General features: G+C 43.7%; 1 protein-coding gene across 1 annotated transcript in view; it reads left to right on the top strand.

Moving 5' to 3' along the window:
• The window catches only part of TNFRSF21 (TNF receptor superfamily member 21), a 64256-nt gene that overhangs the window by 3444 nt on the left and 34905 nt on the right, over window positions 1–25907 (top strand). Inside the window, exons 2-3 of the mRNA XM_068994258.1 lie at window positions 14207–14858; window positions 16384–16878. Of these exons, the coding sequence (XP_068850359.1) occupies window positions 14207–14858; window positions 16384–16878 (1147 nt within the window). The remainder of the gene's footprint in view (window positions 1–14206; window positions 14859–16383; window positions 16879–25907) is intronic.

Raw genomic sequence — 25907 nt, 5'->3', positions numbered from 1 at the left:
AGAGATGTCTCTTGCCCTCAAGGAGCTTGCTTTGACTGCACAGATAGAATATTGGCAGTGGGACAGTCAGAAGAAAAAGGAGATGTAATTGATAAAGGAAATGAGGTCTGAAATGTTAGAACCCACTAATCTGTGTATATTATGAATTCCTGATAGAAGAACAGTTACTGTAAGAGCTTTCAGATGAGTGTTCACCTAGAAAGTCCCACATATGGGTGTTTGTTACTGTTGTTGAGACTACATGTCTTCGTGCCATCTCCTGACCTTTGCTTATTAAAGTTAATCATCTAGCATCCTGGCATTTGACTAGATTGGTGTGGAGTAGCTGGTTGGGGCTGAAGTCCTGAATAGATGCTAGACTAAGTGACAGGTTCAAGGAGAACTTCGAATTAGAGCTAATGTTACATCCAAAAGATTTTCTCCTTCATATACACCTGAACTTCACAGTCCTAGAATGTGAAAGCTGCAAGGGAAAACTTGGAGGGGAAAAACAGCCTAGATGGGGGAAGCAGATTATTTTTTCATGTTAACAAACCTACATTGAGCGCTTACTCTCAGAGGCACTGTTCTTGGTAGTGGAAGCCCAGGAATGAATTAGAACTTGGATCTTGCCCTACAGGTACAAAGTATATGGTGTATAAACGGACGTAGCTATCAGTAGTGCTGGTTGAGTTTCACACTTTCAGAAAGAACCCCCAGATGAATGTACTGTGCTCAAAGTAACACACAAAATGTGATGGATGTTAGCATCTTTAGACTACTTGAGGGACTTCCGTGGAGGTCCAGAGGTTGAGGCTGCGCCTTCCAACGCAGGGAATGAGGGTTTGATCCCTGGTCGGGAAGCTAAGACCTCCAGTGCCTCACCACCAAAAAACCAAAACGCAAAAAGAGAAGCAGTATAGTAACAAATTCACTAAATACTTAAAACATGATCCACATCAAAAAAAAAAAAAAATCTTAAAAGAGAAAACCACGTGAAGAAATTGTGGCTTTTAGTTTGAAAGTCAAAAGAAAAAATTTTGTAGTCTCAGAATAACACCTATTAGACTTGGTAGAGAAAATGACTCATGATCGCACAAGTCAGGTATGTCCTGGAAGGCAGGGTGTCTCACATACCATGTGAATCTCCCATCCCTATTGTCAAACTGTATAGGATGGGATTGAGCTTTTTTATCCGAATTCTCAGCTGTTTCTAAAGGCATATGGCTGAATCTGCCACAAGCCCAGTACAAAACAAACAAACCTACAGTGTAAAGAAGACACACAGGCACATCAAGTCAGCAAGAAAACAATTCCTTGTCATGGAATTCCCTACCACCCAAAGTTGAGAAAATACCAGCACTAGATCCGCCAACTCGCTAAACTGCATATTTTAGTGTGGCTAAATTTGGACACAGTCTTTCCAGCTGGAGGTGGTCAGCACGGTTAATACTGTATTTTCCAGCACCATTTGCAGCAGGCCCCTTTCTCCAAGTGGATGGAGTGAGTGGGTGTGGGTTCAAGTTGGTTTCAGCAGGTGCTCTGTGTCCCATCTATTTGTAGATCAGAATGAGGAGACATTTTTCAGCCTTAGGCTTGACTGTGAGGGTGAGAGGTGCAGTCTCTTTAGAGACCCTGGGGACACGTTGCAAATCGGTTTTGTCCTTATCCGGCTCTTTGTAAAGCATGTAAACTATAATTGGCTTCAGGGAACTTTATTAATTGTGTGTGTGTGTGTGTGTGTGTAATGGGAAATGGTGAGAGGCATCATCAGATTATTCCAGGGCCAGAGTGAATTGAGTGGCTTTTTGTCGACTGCAGTGCCTCTTTTTCCAGGAAGCACTGACTCTGCTGGCCTTCTTCGCCCAAGCAGGCCTGGCAAAGACTTGGTGATACCAGGTCACTCGGCAACTTCCTGGAAAATTCAGGTGCTTCTCTGCAGTGACAGAAGTCTCTCATTGCCTTTGGGCTTGTGCCTGATGACCATTTGGAATGGATTCGGTCTGGAGCATTAGGCGCAGATGATGTCTGTTGGACAGAATGAAAACTGAAGCTGCAAGAGGAGTTATCCTGGCCCCCAAGTTGAATCCCCCTTTAGCATTAGTAGGACACTGGGCGTTGTAGTTGGAGTAGCAGCTGCTGAGCTGCGATTCTTTAGGAAAGCGGCGAGATGGTGAATAAATCCTGGCCATGCCCCAGTGTTTGTATTTGTCAAATACCAGAAAGTAAACAGGCATCCTGAATTGGCTTGTGTGCTGCCACCTGGCTTCCATACCACCTTCCATGTCCAGCCTGAGCCCAAGAGAGGGGAGGAGCTGGGCAGAGCTTGTAAGTAGGAAGGGAACTGGCTGATGTCAGCAAGTATCTGCTGAACACTCACGGGGGCTGTAGAAACACGGGGCTCATGGATGTTTAGGCTGTTGCTTCAGAGCAGTGGTGATCTCACTCTTCTATCTCTTCTTCATGGCCACACCGAAGGGTAGATATGTGGCATCTTAGTTCCCTAACCAGGGATCGAACCTGTGCCCCCTGCATTAGAAGCGTGGAGGAATAACCACTGGACCACCAGGGAAGCCCTGTGATCTCACTCTCCTTGAGAGATGCTGAAGGCCACCAGGAAGAGTCCTTTCGCCTGGATTCTGCAAAAAAATCCCACACGTCAGCACCCTGGCCTTGAAGATGACAGATGCTTCTGTGGTGGGAAAGTTGTGCTCAATGTGTCCTCAGGGTGTGGCGCTTGGAGCCATTTGCAAATCTGTTTTGGGAAGAGGAGCCTGAGTTAAATGGATTTAGCAGGGAGGAGAGGAGTGAGACGGGTTCTGGAATCAAATGAGCAGCAGTGGCTCTAAGGGGGCTCTGGTCTCGATAGAGGGGAGGAATATTAACGGCTTTTAAGATGAATCATTGATTTTGATTATTATCAAGCTTCTTTTTATTGAGCACGTACTATTGGCGTTGAGTTGAATAGCTTCTACAGATGATCTCAATAGACCCTTCAAGTCCATGAGGTACTAGCATTAGCCCCATTTTACAGGCAATGAGGCTTGGGAGAAGCCATGGTCAAGAAACTGGCAACTGCCAGAGCGAGGGCTCGGAGAAGGCAATGGCACCCCACTCCTGTACTCTTGCCTGTGAAATCCCATGGACGGAGGAGCCTGGTATGCTGCAGTCCATGGGGTCGCTGAGGGTCAGACACGACTGAGCGACTTCACTTTCACTTTTCACTTTGATGCATTGGAGAAGGAAATGGCAACCCACTCCAGTGTTCTTGCCTGGAGAATCCCAGGTATGGCGGAGCCTGGTGGGCTGCCGTCTATGGGGTCGCACAGAGTCGGACACGACTGAATTGACTCAGCAGCAGCAGCAGAGCAAGGACTCAGATCTAAGTCAGTCTTCATATACACTGCTCTTTCTGCCAAGGTGTGGGTCGGGCACAAGCAACCTTAATTTACTGGAATTTTGTTTCCCGTTAAAGGAGTACTTTTACCTGAGAGTTGAACATTCTCTTTCCACTGGGTGAGCGGTTCTGCCCCATGGTGGCATTTGGAAGTTTAGCCAAAAAGGCTGATTATAGCGTAAGAGCAACCTGTGTGTGGCGATTGAAAGGGAAGGGCTTGGAGCCACTGGCAAGCATTTTCCTATGGTGTGGCTCTGACCGGCAATGGTTCCACAGTTAAGATGGAAAGATTCTCTTGCAAATTGAAATGTTATAAATAGGGAAGAGATGCTGTGCTTTCCTGCTCCTGGGGTCATTTTGAAAAATATTTGCCTAGTGAGTAACAGTATGACACGAATTCTGCTTAGCAAGCTAGTTTCAACTCATCCTGAGAACTCGAGGACCTCTCAGGGTTTCCTTTGCTGCCGGCCTGATTATTCGTACAGGATCAGTCCACAGGTTTGCGTCATCTGTTATTGGCATTTTCTTTGTTAACTTTTCATTTCAGGTCTCAGAAACTGGTTGAGCTCTGTGATTTGCAGTCTCGGCTCACGTGAGATGTTTGTATGTGGTTTATCACACGTGGAGCTCTCTCCTAAGGGAACTTTTCAACATGTCTTTTCATAGATTGTAGATGCTGAGTACACTAAAGAAAGGCAGAAGGTGAGGAGAAATTTTATCATTGCTCCTGGAAGGAGGTTGGCCTTCTGATTTCCCAAAGAACCCTTTGGAGAAGGATTATTATTTTATGATGATTATCAGATATCACCTTAGGTATGGCCCGGTCAGCATATCCAGGATTAAAAGAGGCAAGAGGCAGAGGAGGAAAAAACTCAAGGCAAATGGTGACAGGTTCCCAGAATAATCTCACTAGTCGTTCGTCACTCCTTGCTCTTTGCTTCTGCAAGTCCATGGCTCCTCTCTCTTCTTTGGTTGAAACCTTCTGTACCTGGTCCAGAAATACCGGATTTGATGAGGATTGGGTCTGCTTCTGCATACAGCATGCTCAAGGCCATTGTTGTTATTCCTTTTCAGCTTCTTACAGATGACAGACAACGCACTATTCATCTTGGTGTTTCTAGCCCAATGCCCTGACACACAATATTTAAGCAATAAAGGATTGTTGAATGAATTCCAGAAGGATTTTGCTCTAAACTAACAGTTCATTCATTCTGGAGAAGTTAGAGTGTAGTGGGAGCTTGATCTGAGTCTCAGTACTTTGAGCTACATATCAAGGGTCTTTGACTTACTAACAAAGAACATTTACTTTTTTACTTTTTTTTTTTTTTTTGGTCTCATCTGGGATCAAACCCATGCCCCCTGCAGTGGAAACATGGAGTCTTAACTGCTGGACCACCAGGGAAGTCCCATGATTTCCTGGTTCTTGAGTTTAGTCTCTGATGGTCTGACTGCTTTGAAGTGGTGGGAGACAAAGGAGCAGATAAGGTTGGGTCACCCAAAGTTTGGATGTGAATTTGAGGTGCTGTAATTCATCTCAGTGCAACCTTCCTGCCTGTCAGTTTCTATGCCGACGTCTCCTCTGGTTGGCAGTGTGTTGAGTCATCCTACTGTCGTTGGACCCTTGGTTGTTGTTCTCATTGTTTTCCTGCTGCAGGCAAGCAGCACAGACAGAGTTGTCTCTATACAAACCAGTTGCTCTTTTTTCTTTTGGGTTGTTCCCAAAAGTGAGGTACTTTTGATGTGTATTCGCCAAAGTGGAATTGCTGGGTCACAGGAAATGAATGAACTGTTTTCCGGCTCTTGCTGCACGTTGCCAGATTGTCTTTAGAAAGACTGATTGATTTAGATTGTCATCAGCAACCTATAAATGTGCCTACTACCCCACAAGCCGGCCAACATTGACGTATATCATTTTAATTTACTTATGCTGCTTTAATAGAGATATGTAAAGGTCCTTGGTTGTGCAAATTTACATTTCAATAGTTGCAAGGGATATTATCAATTTATCCATGGGAAACTCAGTAGTAAAGAATCTACCTGCAATGCAGGAGACGTGGGTTCGATTCCTGGGTTGGGAAGATCCTCTGGAGATGGAAATGGCAACCCACTCCAGTGTTCTTGCCTGGGAAATCCCATGGACAGAGGAGCCTGGCGGGCTACAGTCCATTGGGTCATAAAAGAGTCGGACACGACTTAGTGGCTAAGCAAGGTATCCGTATAATTATTCTGTCTCCACTGTTGAGAGCAATTTTTGTTAACTTGCTTTGTGTTAATTTTTTACATTTTCAGTTGTAAGCTTTTATTAGCTGTATATGGCATAGTTTTTTCCCAGGCTACTTTTAATGTTTTTATATTTTATAATGCAAACATTTTGGTTAGTTTCTTTTTTTTTTTTTTTTTGGTTAGTGACACTTCGAGGCTTTTGGGATTTTAGTTCCCCGACCAAGGATCAAACCTGTGCCCACTGCAGTGGGAGCCCAGAACCTTAACCACTCGACCACCAGGGAAGTTCCACTTTGAATTTATGTTTGATCTTATTAATGTTGGATTTGTTGCATTTCTGGACTTTAACATGTTAGTGGTGAGAACTACATCGGTGTGTTCTGCAGGATGTTCATGCTCCTGATGTGAGTAAAGGATTTCATGATCACATAAGTTTGGGAAGTTTTGGGCTCAACTGAGTCACCGTTTTCTGCAGCCCTCCTGGGCTGGGCGGGCCTCTTGCAGCATTCATGAGGCTGCCATGAACTGTGCCTCTCCAAGAGACGACTCCAGTGAGGAGCACGTCCTAAACTTCTAGGCCAGGGGTTGCCGAGCTTTATCTGTAAAGAGCTAGATAGGATTTCTGACCACGTGGACCCTACGATCTCTGTGGACACCACTCAGATCTGCCTCTGGTTTGAAAGCAGATCTAGGCAATGCCCAGAAGAGTGGGTTGTGGCTGGATTCCAAGTCAACTTGATTTGTGGACACCGAAATTTGAATTTCAAATCATGTTCATGTATCATAAAATTTTATGATTGTTTTGATTTTTTTTTTTAACCCAACTATTGAAAATGGGAAAACTAACCTTAAGCTTGTGGGTGATGAAAAAGCAGGGAGCTGGCTGGGATTTATTCACCCGTGTTTTAGACCCTAGAATCATCAACATCTTGTGGGACAAGATCAGGAAAATTCCCTCTGGAAAATGTTTCCTTAACTTTCCCTCCATCCATCTGCAGTGTACCAATAAATAACGAACGCTTTCTCCTCCTGTGTTTGCTCATCTGCTCGGTACTGTATATTCTAAATCTGTCTGGAAATGCCAGTTGGTTCTTGTTTCTCTTTTACCTCCTTGCCATGCAGTCTGTATTTTTGGTTTTGTGGCGGGCTCCAAGCCTAGTAGGGTATGTTTTAGGATTACAGTTTTTTAAAAATCTGGAGTCTTTGACACACTTATCAGGAATTGGTTATTGGCATATTGTTGTTGTTGTTGTTTTTTAAATAAAAGGAGGCTACACCTTTGTTTAACTAGTGTTGTAAAAACACAGGGATTATTGTTATTTTTATTGAATTAAAGATTCTTTAAATTCTATAGTGCTTTACAAATTTCAGAAGTTTCATACATATGATTTCTGTTTTGAAATTATTTTTTATTTTTGACTGCTCTGCTCTTCCTTGCGGCACTTGAACTTTCTCTAGTTGCATTGCCTGGATTTCTCTTGTTGTGGCATGCAGGCCTAGTTGTTCCAAGGCATGTGGGATCTTATAGTTCCCTGACCAGGGATTGAACTCAAGTCCCCTGTGTTGAAAGGCAGATTCTTAACCACTGGGCCACCCAACCCAGTGGGTTGATTTCTTATAATTCCATAATAACCCTTTGTTCCCCCTTCCCCATATCATTTCTCCCCTTTTCCTCTTTACACTAGTAACCACTAGTTTCTTCTCTATTGGGTATTTGTGTTTTAATTGGAGTGGTTTGAAAAGCTGTCTAAGCCCAAGGGACTGAAGCTAAACTAGAGTACCGTGATAAATAGGAGTGATGATTAAAATAGCATTCATGAAGAACTACCTTGTGTCACGACTGCTTCACCTATTCTTATCTGTAGTAACAATTGTGAAAACAATCCTAGGGTTGTGATCGTATGTATTATTTTTATTGTATTATAAAAATTATTTTTAGTTTATTATTTAATTATATTATTATCATTATCTCCATTATACTAATGAAGAAATGGAGACACAGGTTAAACTGCTCCCCCCCTCCCCCACACCCCCATCAGGATCTGGTAGAGCTGGGCTTGCTCAGATGCTTCAGGCTAAATTAGGTTTTGTTTATACAGGCTACAGTCGCTGCCCTGGCTGGTGGTGGCAGTTTTGCCAGGTTTAATGAGGACTCTGTAAATTCTTCACCTTCACCACTGTCTTGGGTTCTCCAAGTAGGTGGGGTCTTAGCCTATAGAACTAGCTGTTGTGATGGGTGACTAGTGGGCTTCCCTGGTGACTCAGGTGGCAAAGAATCTGCCTGCAATGCCGGAGACCCGAGTTTGATCCCTGGGTCGGGAAGATGCCCTGGAGAAGGGAATGGCAACCCACTCCAGCATTCTTGTTGGGAGAATTTCATGGACAGAGGGGCCTGGGGGGCCACAGTCCATGGGGTCACAAAGAGTCAAACACGACCGAGTGACTAGCGTGACACAATAACATTGTGACGGGTGGTGTGCGATGTGTTTCTATGGTCCAGGCCCCTGAAGGCTAAGTACACACACTCTCCTGCATTGTAGGTTCCAGGGAAGACAGCATCTGGGTTGGTTCTGTCTTGTTTTTTTTTCCCTTTGCCCTCCATCTCCTCTGAGCTTGCCTCCTTCCGGTCTTGTCGTCAGCACATTCTAGCCTCAGCATTCTTTGGATTCGCCAGCTTGAACGGCAGTCCCTGCTTTTGCCTTAGCAACAGAAGGCTTTTTTAAATCTGAGAGGATAGTAGACAGTGCCAGAGTCGGCCAGATTTATATAATGTAACTGGTAACGGGTCTCTCTGTGCTTTGCAGAAGCTTTTTGCTTGGCACCTTTCTCTTGGTACATTCTTTTTCTCCCTTCAAATCTCTAGAATTCCGGGCAGTCAATGACTTATGATTACAAATTTAATGTGATGTGGAAAATAAAACGGTCAGAACTTCTGGGAGTATCTCTACTCTGCCTGGCTTTTTGCCATATGAGCATCTGTTGTATGTTTTATTTTTCTAAAGATGTTTTTGATGTGGACCATTTTTAAAGTCTTTATTGAATTTTTTACAATATCGCTTCTGTTTTACATTTGGGTTTTTTGACTGAGAGGCATGTGGGATCTTGGCCCCCTGACCAGAGATCGAACCTGTAACCCCTGCATTGGGAGGTGATGTCTTAACCACTGGACCACCAGGGAAGTCCCTATTAGTATGTTTTATCCTCACCGTGTTTTTATAGTTACCATCTCAGGAATAACTTGTTTCCTTAGTTATCGTATCCAAGGAAGCTGAGATTCCTTTTGACATATTAATTTTAGGCAGTATTAACAATTTTTCTATAGTAAGCTCACAAGCGATCTTTGTGCTGGTCCATTATGAACAGACAAAAGTTTATCCCTGCCTTGAGTTTGCTCATTTTCTATGAAAAGTGATTGAGATTTGATAGGGAACAAGAATGACAAACACATCTACTTATAAACTGCACAGGCTCTTTCCCTCATTTATTAGAAAGATGAGGTCATGGGATAAGAATTGTTAAAGATAAATAAGCATCAGGACCTTCCCGGCAGTCTAGTGGTTAAGACTTCCAGTGCAGAGGGTGTGGGTTCAATCCCTGGTCAAGGAGCTAAGGTCTCACATACCTGGCAGCCAAAAAACCAAAACAGAGAACAGAAGTAGTATTGTCACAAATTCAGTGAAGACTTTAAAAAAGGCCCACATCACCAAAAAAAAAAAAAAAAAAAAAAATCTTAAAAGAAAAAAGAAAAAGGAAAACAAGCAAAAATAAGCGTCAACATTCTGACATATATTAGCACACCTGTTGTTTCTTGGGTCCATCTCTGTGTCCTAGAGTAAGAGTGATATAACAGGATAGGTGTGATGCAAGTTGTCAAGGTGAGTGTGGAGACCTTCCCTCCTTGAAATGTGCTTTGTGTCCTGGGTTTTCCCTTTAATCCGTTCATAAGTATTTGTCGTGCTTCTGTACCCCGTGCAGTTTGGAATGGTACACTGATTTTTGTCCATCTATCATTGTTGTTGTTGAAATAAGTGTCCTCTAAGTAAATGAAAACTTTCAAATAGCTGAAGTTGAAATCAGGATGGGACATAGGTGACTTCTGGAGAATGATCTTGTTATACTGCTTATCATTCTAATCACCAAGTTACTCTAATCTTTTTATGAAATGAGAGCTATTTTAAATTCTTCATTACATTTTCTTGTCATCTTAAGCACCACACAGAGCATAATTCTTATAAGCCAGTTACGGTTCTGTGAAAACGGAATGATATCCTCAGGGGCTTTAGAGGTGAAACTGTATTATTTACTCTTACACCGAAGAGTGCCAGCCTGTTTGAGACACGGGGGGGTGGAGGCATCTTGGCTTTCTGTCACTTGATTTATCCCCAGCAACCTCCTCCACTCCCACCCTTTATTTTGCTGCTTCTAATTAATTATGGTCTACAAATCCACTCATTCATTTAGCCAACACACCCTGGTCAGGTATACCATGCATTGAGTACTGTCCTCGAGGGCTTGGAGAGCATCAGCATATAACATACATTCTATTATCCTCATGGAGCTTGTGGTCCAGAGGGGAAGACACACTAAACAGATAGATGTGTAACTACAGAATGATGGTTGTCATATAGGAAAAAAAGGAATAGAGGATAGATAAACAACAAAGCCTTACTATATAGCATAGGGAACTATATTCAATATCCTGCAATAAACCATACTGGAAAAGAATATGGAAAAGAATGTGTATGTATGTATAACTGAGTCACTTTGCCAGACAGCAGAAATTAACACACTGTTGTATTGATAAATCAACTATACTTCCGTAAAATAAATTTTAAAAACAAAACATTTATTAACCTAAGGAAAGGGGGTACGGGGTGAATGGGAGACCTGTTTTAAGTGGGGGAGGGGAGAGCAGGGTTGGGATTTTGGAGGAAGTCCTAACTCTGGTAAAGGTTTTGCATCCACCCTAAGTCATGTGAGGAGCCACTGAGAGTTTTAAACAAGGGTTGGGAGGATCAGATTTGGCCTGTGAGTTGGAATGAGTGCTCAAGAAAGGAAGCCATGAACTCCATCACCTGCTAGACTCTCCAAGGAGGTATGAGTGTTCCAGTGAGGGAGCTCCTGGTCCCTGCATTTTCGACGTTTCTTTTGATTGCTCAGCATAGGGGTTGGCAGGCTTTTTGTTTTTTTCCTTTGAAGAGGCAGATAAGTTTGCAGCCATATGGTCTCTTGCAGTTATCCATCTCTGCCGTTATAGCATGGAAACTGCCATGGACAGTGCCTAAATGAATGCCTGTTGTTGTTGTTTAATTCCTAAGTCGTGTCCAACTGTTTTGCGATCCCATGGACTGTAGCCCACCAGGCTCCTCTGTCCATGAGATTTCCCAGACAAGAATACTGGAGTGGGTTGCCATTTCCTTCTCCAGAGGATCTTCCTGACCCAGGGACTGAACCCCATGCAGGGATCTCCTGCAAGGCAGGTGGATTCTTTACCACTATACCACCAGAGAAGCCCAAATAAATGCCTAGGTTCCCATAAAACTTATTTACAGGAACAGGTGGCATGTGGGATGTAGTTTGCTGACCCTTGGTTCAGAGGATGCTCTGTTTATCATTTCCATGGTCGTCACCATTGAGGTGGTTGAGCAAGAGAGGAAATGCAATCTACATGGTTGTCCCTGGCCTCGAGCTGCTTATAATCATTATGGGAAGATAAGTATATACACTTTGGAAGTCATCAACTAACATTACAAGGCAATATGTAATTAGGCACCAACATGATGAGCAAAAGAAACAGGAAATGTGATGAGTTTGCTCATTGGCTTGGAATGAGCGTCTAGGAATGGTTGTAAAGGCTTCGTGGAGAAGGTGGAACTCTGACAATCACAGACACCTTGAAGTTGAATGCACCTTGAATTGAATACAACCTGATCCAACCTGCTAATTTTACAAGTATGTAAACCCAGGTGGTATTGATCATAAGGCAGAGCCTGGACAAGAACACAAGTCTTCTATTCTCTAAATCTTGGCCCAGGTAGTCTTTCTCTTTCAGGTCTGGTCCTCCCACAGTCTGAAAATACCTATCTAGTAAATTCGTGGTAGTAAAGAAGAGAAGGACCGAGAGGTTCCAAGTTATGGGTTATTTGGTTCTTGCAGAAAGGAGTTCTTAAAACACTGAGAATAGCATGATTGTACCTATTATTTGGGATGGCAAGGAAAGAAAAGAGAAACTCGTGTGGAGTGGGAAGGGAAGGAGGTGCATATGGATTATAGAAAGATGCATGGGTGCACTGACATGTGGGCAAGGAAGCAATCTACATGTCCTCAGTAAGAAGAGTCTCTAACTTCTTTACGTGTGCAAGTTCAAAGGCATATCCATGCTGTTAGAGTACTTGACTGCTATAAAGAAGGAAGTAGTCTGTGTGCTCTGATGTGGAAAGATTTCAGTGATGCAGTAATAGAAGGTGACCAAAAGCAAGTCATAGAATAGTGGGTATATACAGCCTTTCCCCTTCATATATGGAATCCAGACCCAAACCTGAGGTAGCCAACTTGGCCAAGTGAAAGCATGTATGTGTGTTTTATGTGTAAATGCTCAGAAAATGGTCTGGAAAGATGCATACCATAATAAAGAGACTGTTTCTCTGGGGGTAGGAGGCTTTGAGCAGAGACTTTCACTCTATTTCATAATTAGAATGGTTACAAGGACTAGTTAGGGAATGTGGGTTTGACTTGTATACACTGCCGTATTTAAAATCGATAACCATTAAGGACCTACTGTACAGGGAACGCTGCTCAATGTTATGTAACAACCTAAATGGGAAAATAATTTGGAAAAGAATAGATAACATATATGAGTATAACTGAATCACTTTGCTGTACACCTGGAACTAACTCAACATTGTTAATCAACTATGCGCCAATATAAAATAAAAAGTTAAAAAAGAATGTTTATTTTTATTATAAATAATGATTTTAAAAAGAACAGTATTAAAGCAATAAGGGAACTTCCCTGGTGGTCCATTGATTAAGCTTCACGCTCCCAGTTCAAGGTTAGGGTTCTCCTGGTTGGGGAACTAAGATCCCACAGGCCACACAGCACAGCCAAGAAAAAAAAAAAAAGAAACAATAGAAAGTGCCAGGTTGGGTGAGAATTGGAGGGAAGGATCTGACAGTTGAACTGGGTTGTCTCCAAAGTGGTTCTGGGAATCCCAGGTGATTAGAGCCCAGGGGCGCCCGTCTTGTTTCAGGAAGTCCAAAACTTAGTTGGGGATCACAGTCATTGGGAAAGCTTAAAAACCAAATCAGACCAAAACAGATTGCAGATCCACCTGATCTCAGATGATGGGCTGGGGATGTGGATTTTCAAAAAGCTTCTCAAGGTAATGTTGATGTTGCATTTGAGGCCCCAGGCTTGCTTTGAAGCTCTGATTTAATTCCCCTGCCTCGGTATCAAGGAGAGATGGAAGACTCTCGATCATGGAGAACCAGCCTCAGGTTTTCTGGCTCCTGTTCTCCTCAGCTTTTTTCATTGCCTGTGTCTCTTGATTTAGATGTTTTCCCTAGCATCAGCTTTTAGGCATCATCTCAGCTTGTTTTTACATTTTATAGGGAACTTTCTTAAATGTTGTTTTTGAACTTTAACTGCCCTCCTTCCCATGCTTTATTCTTAGGGTCTTGGGTGGCTGCAGGTCCATGCTGCGTCGATCATGGCCTCAACAAATAGGAGGTGCATCTGAAAGTATTAACTCTGTTGTTTAAAGCTCATTCAGAACACCAAGGGTCTGCCTCTGATTTACAAAATAAAAAGGAAAGGCCATTTAGCTTTGTAAAGACAAAACCTTTGGAAAAAAAAAAAAAACCACACTTTGTCTGTTGGTTAACACCAAGTGGATCACCTGTAGTAGCAGCTTGAATATTTGTTATCCTGCCATCTCAGCTGATTTGTCCAGGTATCAACAAATGGCTACCCATCAGTTGGGTTGTAGCAAGAAGACACTATTCAGCAAGTTACTTTCCTCTTGCATTAAGATTTTAACTGCTGTGTAGCATTTTTAATATGAGTCCCAAAGTGCTTTCACATTCATATTCTCCATTGATTTTATAATCAGTTTGCAGCTTCATTTTACAGATGGGAAAAAAAGAAAGCTGAGGCAAAGGTCAGGCAACAAAACCAAAACTTTGCAGCCAGGAGATCAGGCCCCCTATGGAATTGTAGTCTATTTTTTTTTTCTCTCTCTCTCTTATGATGTAGCTGTTAAAAGGGCACAGTACTGGGGACTTCCCTGGTGGTTCAGTGGTTAAGAATCCACCTTCCAGTACAGGAGACTTGGGTTCAATCCCTGGTTGGGAACTAAGATCCCACATGCCACCGAGCAACTAAGCCCCTATGTGCCAGCACTAGAGAGAAACCTAAGAGCTGCAACTAAGACCTGATGCAGCCCCAAATAAATGAATGAATATTAAAAAAAATGGCACAGTACTGGTCAGACTTTTGATGGGAATGATGATGGTCGGGTAGGGATTGTTCCATCCTTTCTCCTCCTCTTCCTGTGTAACATCTTCTTAGCTTTTGTTCCTCCTTTCCCTTTTTTTTTTTTCTTTCAGCTTGGATTCCTCAGTACCACCGGGGCTCAACCAGAGCAGAAGGCACCAAGTCTCATTGGCAAATACCACCACGTCGACCGCATCACTGGCCAGGTGCTCACCTGTGACAAGTGTCCAGCAGGAACCTATGTGTCCGAGCACTGTACCAACACAAGCCTGCGTGTCTGCAGCAGCTGCCCCACGGGGACCTTCACCAGACACGAGAATGGCATCGAGAAATGCCATGAGTGTAGTCAGCCGTGCCCCTGGCCGATGATCGAGAAATTGCCTTGTACTGCCTTGACTGACCGAGAATGCACTTGCCCACCTGGCATGTTCCAGTCGAATGGTACCTGCGCCCCCCACACGGTGTGCCCTGTGGGTTGGGGGGTGCGGAAGAAGGGGACAGAAATGGAGGACGTGCGGTGTAAGCAGTGTGCTCGGGGGACCTTCTCCGACGTGCCTTCCAGTGTGATGAGATGCAAAGCGTACACAGACTGTCTGAGTCAGAACATGGTGGTGATCAGGCTGGGGACCAAGGAGGCAGACAACGTCTGCGGCCCGCTGCCGTCCTCCTCCAGCACTGCCCCACCCGCCGCTGGCACAACCAGCCTTCCACGCCCTGAGCACACAGAACCCCATGACGCCCCTTCCTCCACTCTCATTCCCAAAGGTAACTTAACCTCGTGAATTGCGTATGTGCGGAGGGCTCTGAGCCCTGTGGAGTGAGGCTGGGAGCCATGATGCTTCTCCATCTTGTCTATTCCAAAGTCACCCCTTGAAGATGGGGCTTGCCTTTTATGGCTGTTTAAAGTCTAGCTTCCATGGACCTATTAGAAACATTGAGACACCAGAAGTGTTAGCTATTAGGGAGGAGTAAATATCTGAGAACTAGGTGACATCAAGTTAGAAAATTAGAACCAGGAGAAACAAGGTCAGCGTGTAGCCTTGGGGAAATCACTGAACTTCTGCAGGCCCTGGTCACAAACTTGCCAATCATATGACACCATAAATGAGTGATTTGGCTCCTTTAAGGTCCCTTTGGATTAAAAGTTTTCTTAACACCCAGTCAGTCCTGGGGAGACACAGCCAGAAGGTCAGAAGGAGAGAAAAATACCACGACATCTGGAAGGGAAAGATGAACGCTGGATCCGAGGGGAGTGCGAGAAAAGGAAGGTCAGGCAGGAATGTCAGGAAACAAACACATTTGTGTCATGTTGAGGGTAACGCGTTCACATCTGGAAAATAGTTTTTTATTTTTCTCCCATAGGACTTTATGTCCTTCATCAAGTATATCCCAGTTTTCCTCAGAATTCATTTTGAATCTCAGGCAAGAATAACATTTAGCTTTTATTTCCAAATTCCTTTTGATTGAGTTTAATTTTCATGAGATGATGGCCGAAAACTGTCCAGTGAGCTCTCACCGTGTGGTTATGTTTGACCTTCTGATGAGACCCCATAAGGAAGGCCTTCTCACAACCGCCACTAGAAATGAAGAAGCAGCCTCAGAGAGCTCCCGTGATCTCTCCAGGTTTCCTCAGGGGTCAGGTCCTGTCTCTCGGGACTTGACATCCCTGGCTTTCATTCCTTAATGGAGAACTGCTTGTGGAAGCTTCTCTGAAAACACTCCACTAAGCTGCGTGCCCAAATCTTGCTGCTCTGTTACTAGCACATACTAAGCAAGTCCTGCTTGATTTTGTTCACTGAATATCCCACCAAACCTTTCTCTGGTCCAACATAGATTGGGGTTTGAACTCTTTCCTTTATCTTAGTTATGTTTTCCATTTTATCACTGCCTCATGAAATAGCCGGTTGGTGGGAGAGGAAGAATAAAGAAATTAAAAGACAGTGGAATTCAATTGGAGCTAGTTTTCTAATAATCAGAACAATTAAGAGTTGACATAGTACGTGCAGCACAGGAGAACCTACTGTGAAGCTCAGGCACTTGGTCCCTGAGGATGCCCTTGCTTTTGGCAGGAGAGAGTGAGTTTAGCTGTTAAGCTGAGTTTTAACCTCCCACATAAAGGCATTGTCAAGGTCTTTGTGAAAATGTACAATATCATTTATTCTAAAGCTCCATAGGTCATCTCTTCTTGGATTATCTGACCTGGTTTGGAGATGACTAGGAAGAGGATGAATGTGTAGATACCCCACATATAGAAAAGCTCTTCCCCCCTCCTTACTCTTTTTTTTTCTAGGCATCGACTCAACAGAATCCAACTCTTCTGCCTCTGTTAGACCAAAGGTGCCAAGTGGCACCCAGGAAGGGACAGTCCCTGACAACACGAGCTCAGCAAGCGGGGAGGAGGGCATGAACAAGACCTTCCCCAAGCTCCAGGTAGTGAACCACCAGCAAGGGCCCCACCACAGACACATCCTGAAGCTGCTGCCGTCCATGGAGGCCACTGGGGGTGAGAAGTCAAGCACGCCCATCAAAGGCCTCAAGAGGGGCCACCCCAGGCAGAACCCACACAAACATTTTGACATCAACGAGCATCTTCCGTGGATGATCGTGCTTTTCCTGCTGCTGGTGCTGGTGGTGATAGTGGTGTGCAGTATCCGGAAAAGCTCGAGGACTCTCAAGAAGGGGCCCCGGCAGGATCCCAGCGCCATTGTGGAAAAGGCGGGGCTCAAGAAACCCACGGCCCCCACCCAGAACCGGGAGAAGTGGATCTGCTACCGCAATGGCCACGGTGAGCCTGCCAAACTCGCCCCAAAGAGAGATTCCGCAGTTTCTGGAATCTCGTTTTATACCAAGTGCTGTTTGATCTGGTTGTGATAGGAGAAATCAGGTGGTTAGCATGTGACTGAGGTAATGTTCAGAGAGAATTACTCATCTCTCCTGGTTCCCCTGGGCATTTAAAGGACGGTATTTCCAAATGAGACGTGACAGTGACCTTCAGGGTCTTTGTTTGACTTTGTTGTGTAACAGGGGAGGGGATCAAGTTCAGAGAAGTTTGGCTGCCTTGACCCAGGGGAGTCAGTCTTTCGTTTCAGCGAAGGTGGGACTGAATCCGTATCTCCTGATGAGGCTGCTGAGAAAATAGAGGGAAGAAAAAGGCAACTTGTCTGAAGTGCGCTTTTTCGAATCTGAACCTTGCCTTTAGGTTCCTATCACTTTACCCACATGTATTTTTCCCCCCTTATATTTTTAGGATCTCATCTCTATCGGGAAGATAGGAAGGTTTTTGGGGTTTTAGACACCCAAAGCTTAGTATCTTGGTCACCTGAGGCTGGCCCCATATCTCTTACCTAGTTATCAGTGTGTATGAGTACGGGCTGGAATATTTCCATTTTTTCTCTTTGGAGGGCAAAACGTAGCTTATGAAACTTTTCCTGGTAGCTAAGTGTGATCTGAAGACTGCAGTTTTCAGACTGCGGCAGTAAAACTTCCGTTTCTTTAATATTAAATAAGATTTTAGCCCAAGTTTTGATAATCCCATTCAGGATCTTTCTCCTTAAAGATAAAGGCATAAAGCTTAATTCCTGTAAAGTGGTTTGACCTTTTGTATTGAGTCTTAAACTTGCTTATACTCTTTGGTCCAGCAGTTCTATTTCTGTGAATTTATCATAAAGATATAAACCAGAAATACTAAAACAAAAAAATTTAAGCACAAGGATCTTGAACTTTTAATTCAACATCATGTATAATAAATAAAAACCAAAAGTAATCGAAGGGTTGGTTTTAGAGAAATGACTGAGTAAATCGTGGCATATCCATATTATGACTATGAATATTACGTTGAGGTTGAGGATTATGAAATTTTTATTTTTTTTACCCATGACATGGGAAAACGTTTATACTAGATTAAAGAATAGAAAAACCACCATACCACACACCGTATATAATATAATCTTAGCTATCTTAAAACTTGGGAATAAATTCTGAAAAAAAATATGCCAAAGTGACAATGAAGTTTCTTTCAGTTTAGTGGTGTTTATGTGGATTTATCCCTTATTGGTTTTGTTTTTTATCCGAATTGTCTTTAATAAGCACATGCTACACTTACAATCAAAAATGTGGAGGAAGTTTAAGAAAACAACTCATTTTATTTCCCTTTGCTAATTTGTGTGAATATCAAACCAAGTGAAAGACTGGGGTGAACTTCCTACTTGGGATGAGCCTGCACAGATTTGAATGAAACAACCTTTTGCTGGCAGCTGAAGAAGGAAGACTCCAATTCTCCCTTTTTAAGAAAAATCATTTTTATATGGATATAATTGCAAAAACAAAAAAAATCACAAAATCAGTACAAAGAATATCTATATTTGTGTCCCCAGTTGACCTATTGCTAACATTTTGCCCTTCTGCATTATCCTTTGGTCTTTTTCTATAAAAATATATGTGTTTTATGTTATAAAATGTGCCAGGTAATTTAGTTATATATAAAATGTCATGTACCATAATATACAATATACAGGTAATTTCCCTGATGGCTCAGATGGTAAAGAATCTGCCTGCAATGTGGGAGACCTGGGTTCAATCCCTGGGTTGGGAAGATCCCCTGGAGAAGGGAAAGGCTACCCAGTATTCTTGCCTGGAGAATTCTAAGGACAGAGAAGCCTGGAGGGCTAGACATAAAATAGTTTTTCTGAACCATTTCATGACCATTTATGGCAGCTACTTCAGTATTTATTTCCTAACAAAAAGGATATATTCTTAAAGAATAGCACAGTTTTCAACTTCAATAAGTTTAACATGGATACAATATTTTAATTTATACCATGCGTATTCCTCAGTTGTCAACTGACCCAGTAAAAGGCCCGTGATAGACAGTATGCTTTTTCCTGTGATATAGGGTCTTGCCTAAGATCTGATATTTCATTAAACTGTCCTTTAAGTGGCCAGGCAGAACCTTGGTTCTCTTATATCTAGTTAGCAGAAACAGTGTGTCCACCCTGTTCAATTAAAGAAGCAACTCCATTCTTTTAGTAGCTGTGTTTACGGATTCGGTTATGGACAGCTGTATTTCTAAAAGTCTCTTGCGGTGTAGTTTTCAGAATTCTTGAGAATACAGGAAATTAATAGAAGTAAATCTAGTCCAGCAACACAAAGCAACTTAATACAACGGTTTTAGGTGTTTTTATGGCCGCCGTAACCTTGTAAACGACTATGTCTGTGTCCTTGAAACAATCCTATTTTGCAGAAAGAATGGAAGGGCCAAATCAAACAATACCTGACCCTACCTTCTGAGGAAGCAGAGCTTCAGCATTCTGTTTTTCCAGCTAAATCACAGTCATCTCATTCAGATGTTATTATCTCTTTCAGCAGTTTAACCTTTTTCCCTAGGATTTTGCCTTGGGAGGTTTATATTTAATATTTCTTTTTTTTTTAAGGAAGATCTCTTCTTTCCAAATTGCTGTCCTCAAAGGTACTCTCAGGTAAAATCCCATAACAAAGAGAGGTTCTGTTTCAGAAAAACCTTTCCAGGTGCTCAGAGAGGCCTCTGGAAACAATACCTTGTTGATCTGATTGCAGTGAGTTCTGGGCAGCAGATAATCCTGTATAGTAAGATCATTTTCTGGTCCTTATCCATTTCACACTGAATTGTTCAGGAGGATAAGGGTGAGGGTAAAATCACCAGGTCCTGGGTGTTCTGCATAAGAGGTCATGTAAGATTTCACTTACCCTTGGCTCACCTTAAGCAGATGGTGCTGTGTTCCTGAATGCCCTGTAGACCCCAGCACTCTGAAGCCAGACCAGTGGTTCCCACCTTTCTCATCAACAAGAGCATCTTTTTTTTTTGGTGGTGGGGGGGTCCTCTCGCCCCTTATGGATTTATGGTTTTAAAGTTGAATTCCACAAAGCTGCTACCCTACTTTCATGGAATCCTAGTGCTGGAAACACAAGATGAGGTCTTCTGTGGCCAGGAGGAAGGGAGACTGAGAATGCTGTGGCATTTTGTGTGTTTTGTATGTTTCCTTCACTTCTAAAGTCATAGCAGTTTTCTGTTTGGCCAGTTGGCACTGTACTCCTTTGAGCTCGGTCCATTGTGGGAGAGCTGGTCTTTGTTCAAATTTTTATTCATTTGTTTAATTTTGTTTGGGCTGGATCTTCCTTCGTCTCTGCACAAGGGCTCTCTCTAGTTGCGGCGGGCAGGGGTCCTCTCTAGCTGCGATGCACAGGCTTCTTATTACAGTGGCTTCTCTTGTTGTGCCCAGGCTCGACGGCACTCGGGCTGCAGTAGCTGCCACTCTCAGACTCTCGAGCACAGGCTCAGCAGTTGTGGTGCAGGGCTTAGTTCCCCTGTGGCATGTGAGATCTTCCCAAACCAGGCGTCAGACTCGGGATTGAACTGGTCTTTATTGGGCTTATGAAGGAAGACCATTTCCCGGTTTCACAACTCTGTGGAACTTCCCCCTCTTTCCAGGAGAAGCAGTGAGAAACAAATTGTAGGAAGGGAATTGTGATTGTGTTTCTCTTATAAATATTTCCCCGAAGTTGCAGGGGTTGGTTGGGGACAAATGCTGAGTAACTGGAAGCTGTGCCCTGGATGTATCTGAACAACATTAATATACTCTTCAATCAGATTTCAGGAATGACATAACATTTCATCTGAATTATTAAAGCCACCATAAGCAGTGTTCAGAAATGAAGAACAAATGAAGTGCATTAGGAATTCAATAATGAGTACTTTTCCATGTTTCTCTGAAGTGGGACTAGGGGGTGTTTGCTACTACCAACACAGGCAAGATCTTGAGGTGATTTGGGGGTGCAAATCACCCAAATAAACTGTGACTTTCTAATATAATTTTCTAACCTTATAAGAAGGGTTTCTGCCACCATTAAGTTTTCATCGTCCACTTTTCTTTAACAAAGACTGGGACCGTCCTTAGGCTTCCGTGGAGGCTCAGTCAGTAAAGCATGCTCCTGTCAAATGCCGGAGACACAAGAGACTCTGGTTTGATCCCTGGGTCGGGACGATCCCCTGGAGAAAGAAATGGCAACCCACTCTAGTATTCTTGCCCAGGAAATCCCATGGACAGAGGAGTCTGGCAAGCTATCAACCTTACTGAATGCCATATCCTGTTCTAAACATTTTTATAAGTTTAACTTAATTTTCTGAACCCTATGAGGTGAGCTACTGCCATCGCCATTTTCAGTTCAGTCGCTCAGTCGTGTCCAACTCTTTGCAACCCCATGAATCGCAACATGCCAGGCCTCCCTGTTCATCACCAACCCCTGGAGTTCACCCAAACTCATGTCCATTGAGTCGGTGATGCCATCCAGCCATCTCATCCTCTGTCGTCCCCTTCTCCTCCTGCCCCCAATCCCTCCCAGCATCAGAGGCTTTTCCACTGGGTCAACTCTTCTCATGAGGTGGCCAAAGTACTGGAGTTTCAGCTTTACATCAGTCCTTCCAAAGAACACTCAGGACTGATCTCCTTTAGGATGGACTGGTTGGATCTCCTTGCAGTCTAAGGGACTCGCAAGAGTCTTCTCCAACACCACAGTTCAAAAGCATCAATTCTTCGGCGCTCAGCTTTCTTCACAGTCCAACTCTCACATCCATACATGACCACTGGAAAAACCATAGCCTTGACTAGACAGATCTTTGTTGGCAAAATAATGTCTCTGCTTTTGAATATGCTGTCTAGGTTGGTCATAACTTTCCTTCCAAGGAGTAAGTGTCTTTTAATTTCATGGCTGCAATCACCATCTGCAGTGATTTTGGAGCCCCCCAAAATAAAGTCTGACACTGTTTCCACTGTTTCCCCATCTATTTGCCATGAAGTGTTGGGACCAGATGCCATGATCTTAGTTTTCTGAATGTTGAGCTTTAGGCCAACTTTTCACTCTCCTCTTTCACTTTCATCACAAGGCTTTTTAGTTCCTCTTCACTTTCTGCCATAAGGGTGGTGTCATCTGCCTATCTGAGGTTATTGATATTTATTCTGGCAATCTTGATTCTAGCTTGTGCTTCTTCCAGCCCAGTGTTTCTCATGATGTACTCTGCATATAAGTTAAATAAGCAGGGTGACAATATACAGCCTTGACGTACTCCTTTTCCTATTTGGAACCAGTCTGTTGTTCCATGTCCAGTTCTAACTGGTGGGAAAACCGAAGTGCAGAGAGTCACTTGCCCAGGGTCATACAGCTATAAAGAAGTAGTGCCAGGTTTTAATCTCAGGCACCGATTTGACTCTGGACATTGCTCTCAGATTCTCAGAGTCTGGATTTATAAAAAAATCTTGATTTTAATTTTTCCAGTGTTAAAAATTTCTAGGTTTCTGTGGTTGACTTTTTTTTTTTTATCATGCCCAATCAAGAAAAATTTACTTCCCTTAGCAAAACCCAACTTGTTCTGAAATAAAACAACCATAAAATTGTCATCAGTAATGAGTTTGCCTCCACGGAAGCCACTCCGATTACCTCCTTTTCCCTTTTTCTTGGATTGCCTGCTGTGGAAGCATTCTCAAGCCAGGTACCCAAGGGCTGCAGGCTCTGAGGGCCGTTTGAAAACAGAAAAGCTGTTTCGAAGAAGTCCGAGGTGATGGAGTTGTGCTCATAGAAGCTCAAATCTGTTGAACTTGGTAGTGCTTTTCTCAGCCCTGGATGGCAGCAGCAGCAGCAGCTGCAACCAAGAAACCCCCCTTGCTTTGCCAGAAGCCTCCTGGACTCCAGATTCCAGACGGTCATCCTGTCTGTCAGCCCAAATTTCCTATGGCAAGTAGACTTGAAGTGTAAACACTGGGGAGCCGGGCTGAAGGGAGCAGATTCTTCCACTGACGAGGCTGCCCGGTCCTTGCTGTGTCCTTAGGGCTGCAGTCATCTCACGGGGAACAGGCAGGAACAGGCGGGCTGCTTTCCAGTCCCCCAATCCCCACCCTCTGTCTTTGCCACCTTTGCTTCCAGTAATGCTGTTTCCAGCAGACGGCACCTTTCAGTGGATTCTAGGATGTGTGAGAATTATAAAGCACACACAGCCATTGCAGGAGAAAAGCCTCTTACCGCAACAACTTCAAAAGCATTACCTCGTGCAGAGTGGAGGGAGGTGTGGCCTCTGCCCTTGGAAGGCTGCTGTCCTCCCCAGGCCCACCCTATGGTGACTTCTTCCTCTAGACTTTAGAGGACAGTATTTATGTTTTATGGAGGAGGAAACGGCAACCCACTCCTGTTACTCTTGCTGGGAAAATCCCATGGACAGAGGAGCCTGGCTAGCTACAGTCCCTGGGGTTCTGAAGAGTCAGACATGTCTGAGCTACTGAGCATATTTGTTTTTGATGTATATTTTAGTCTCTCATTTATCTAACTAACAGGTTTTGAATGTAAGCTATTTGGGATACTGGAAAAACACATCAGCATTTTCACCACGTAGGGCGAAAATACAAGCAGGGAAAAAAGTCCCTCACCAGTGAGTGTCCTTGAATCAACCTGGTCAGGTTTATGTAAGCAGATTTTGCAGAGGAGGAAGAGTTGCTAGAATTCTGTTGATCGTTCTTCACGAGTAATTAGTTGTTACCCTTGCAGTGTGTGTACAGAATTTGATGTGTTGGGTTGCTAATATGTCAAATTGTAAAAAGTAGGTGGGTTCAAGTTTATAAATTAAAAAGAAATTCTTACTATATTTTGTCAAATTGAAGATGCCACTGATTGTGGGATGTACTGTTTATACTCCAATAAGGAGAAAAAAGAAGAAGGCAATGGCACCCCACTCCAGTACTCTTGCCTGGAGAATCCCATGGACGGAGGAGCCTGGTGGGCTGCCATTTATGGGGTCGCACAGAGTCAGACATGACTGAAGTGACTTAGCAGCAGCAGCAGCAGCAAGGAGGAAAAAAAAAAAAACACTGCAACCGAGCTATGGAAAGGCATTGATTAAAAACAGATCACTTATATGTAGAATCTAAAAAAATGATACAAATGAACTTATTTACAAAACAGGCTCACAGATATGGAGAACAAATGTGTGGTTACCAAAGGGAGAAGGGGTGAGTGAGGGATAAATTAGGAGTTTGGGATTAACAGATACACACTACTATATAGGGGGCTTCCCTGTGGCTCAGCTGGGAAAGAATCCACCTGCAATGTGGGAGACCTGGGTTTGATCCCTGGGTTGGGAAGATCCCCTAGAGAAGGGAAAGGCTACCCACTGCAGTTTTCTGTCCTGGAGAATTCCATGGACAGAAGTCTATGTAGTCGCAAAGAGTGGGACATGACTGAGCGACTTTCACTTTCCCTATATATAAAATAGATAAATGACAAGGCCCTACCATATAGCACAAGGAACTCTATTCAATATCTTGTAATAAAAAAAAAAAAATCTTGTAATAGCCTATACGGGAAAAGAATCTGAATAAGAGTATCTGTCTATCTGTCAGCCTGTCTGTAAATCTGAATTACTTTGCTGTATACCTGAAACATTATAAATCAGCTGTACTTCAGTTTTTAAAAAGTGCTTTCAGATATCTTAGAATGTGTAAAATATGGTGGCAATGTTTTAGCCCTAGTCCTGCCTCTTTTTCATGAAGTCTGACGGCCTGATTCTAACTGCGTTGTTCAGTTCTGAGTTTTCCACTGTGACCTGTTGGCTCCCTGGGCTCCTTTCATCCTTCCTTTGGGTCTCCTCCCACCATTCTGGCTGTTCCTTCTTCAACTCCTTGGCTAGGTCCTCCTCTTGGACCCGACCTCTGAATAATGGAGAGCAGGCTCCTCCTGCACAGATTCCCTCCCTGGGTGACCCATGGCTTTACATACCATTTATCCGCTGGTCATTTCCAGGTGCATCTTCCCAGCCTGGATCCTGCACCTGAACTCAGGCAGAATGCCTCCCACCTGCCTGACGGACCCAGATGTCCAGTAGGCACCTTCCAGTTCAGATGGGAAAATCTGAATCCTGAACCATCCAGTCCACATCAGTTACCCAATGCAGCAGAAAGCGCCTCCAGTTTTCCCCCTGATTAAAGTGAAAGTGAAAGTGAAGTCGCTCAGTCGTGTCTGACTCTTTGCGACCCCATGGACGTAACCTATCAGGCTCCTCTGTCCATGGGATTTTCCAGGCAATAGTGCTGGAGTGGATTGCCATTTACTTCTCCAGCGGATCTTCCCGACCCAGGGATCGAACCCAGGTTTCCCGCATTGTAGACAGACGCTTTACTGTCTGAGCCAGCAGGGAGGCCCTAAGCAGACCTTAAAGTCTGCTAGGTTGGGAAGATCCCCTGGAGTTAGAAATGGCAACCCACTCCTGTATTCTTGCCTGGAGAATTTCAAGGACAGAAAAGCCTGGTGGGCTGGAGTCCATGGGGTTGCCAAGAGTCGGACACGACTGAGCACGCACGCGTGTTAGAATCATCTTTAACTCCTTTCCTTCTTTCTCACCCCATATTAGATCCATTAGCCAATTCCACCTGCTCTATCTTCAAAACAGATGCAGAAGCCGACCATTTCCCCTCCTTTTCTCAACCACCACCCTGGCCTAAGCCACTGTCACCTCTCTCTTGAATCATTGTCTTGACATCTTAACTGGTCACTCCGCTTTTGCCTGTGGCCGTTTTAGTTTATTCTTGACACAATGGCTAGAGTGATCCTGTTTGATGTAAGTCAGATAGTGACTTTCGTGTCATTGAAAAGTCAAAGACCCCAGTGACTTTCCATTGCATGCACAGCAGCGGCCTGGAGGCCCAGTGTGGTCTGTGCTTCCCTCCCAGCCAGTCAGCTCCAGCCTCCGGTGCCCACCATGTTCCCCATGGCTGACTTGCTCCAGCCACACCGGCCTTCCTC

This window comes from Capricornis sumatraensis, chromosome 22, assembly GCF_032405125.1.
Source record: "Capricornis sumatraensis isolate serow.1 chromosome 22, serow.2, whole genome shotgun sequence".
NCBI classification, from domain to species: Eukaryota; Metazoa; Chordata; class Mammalia; order Artiodactyla; family Bovidae; genus Capricornis; species Capricornis sumatraensis.
This window is presented reverse-complemented; position numbering and strand designations above follow the sequence as displayed.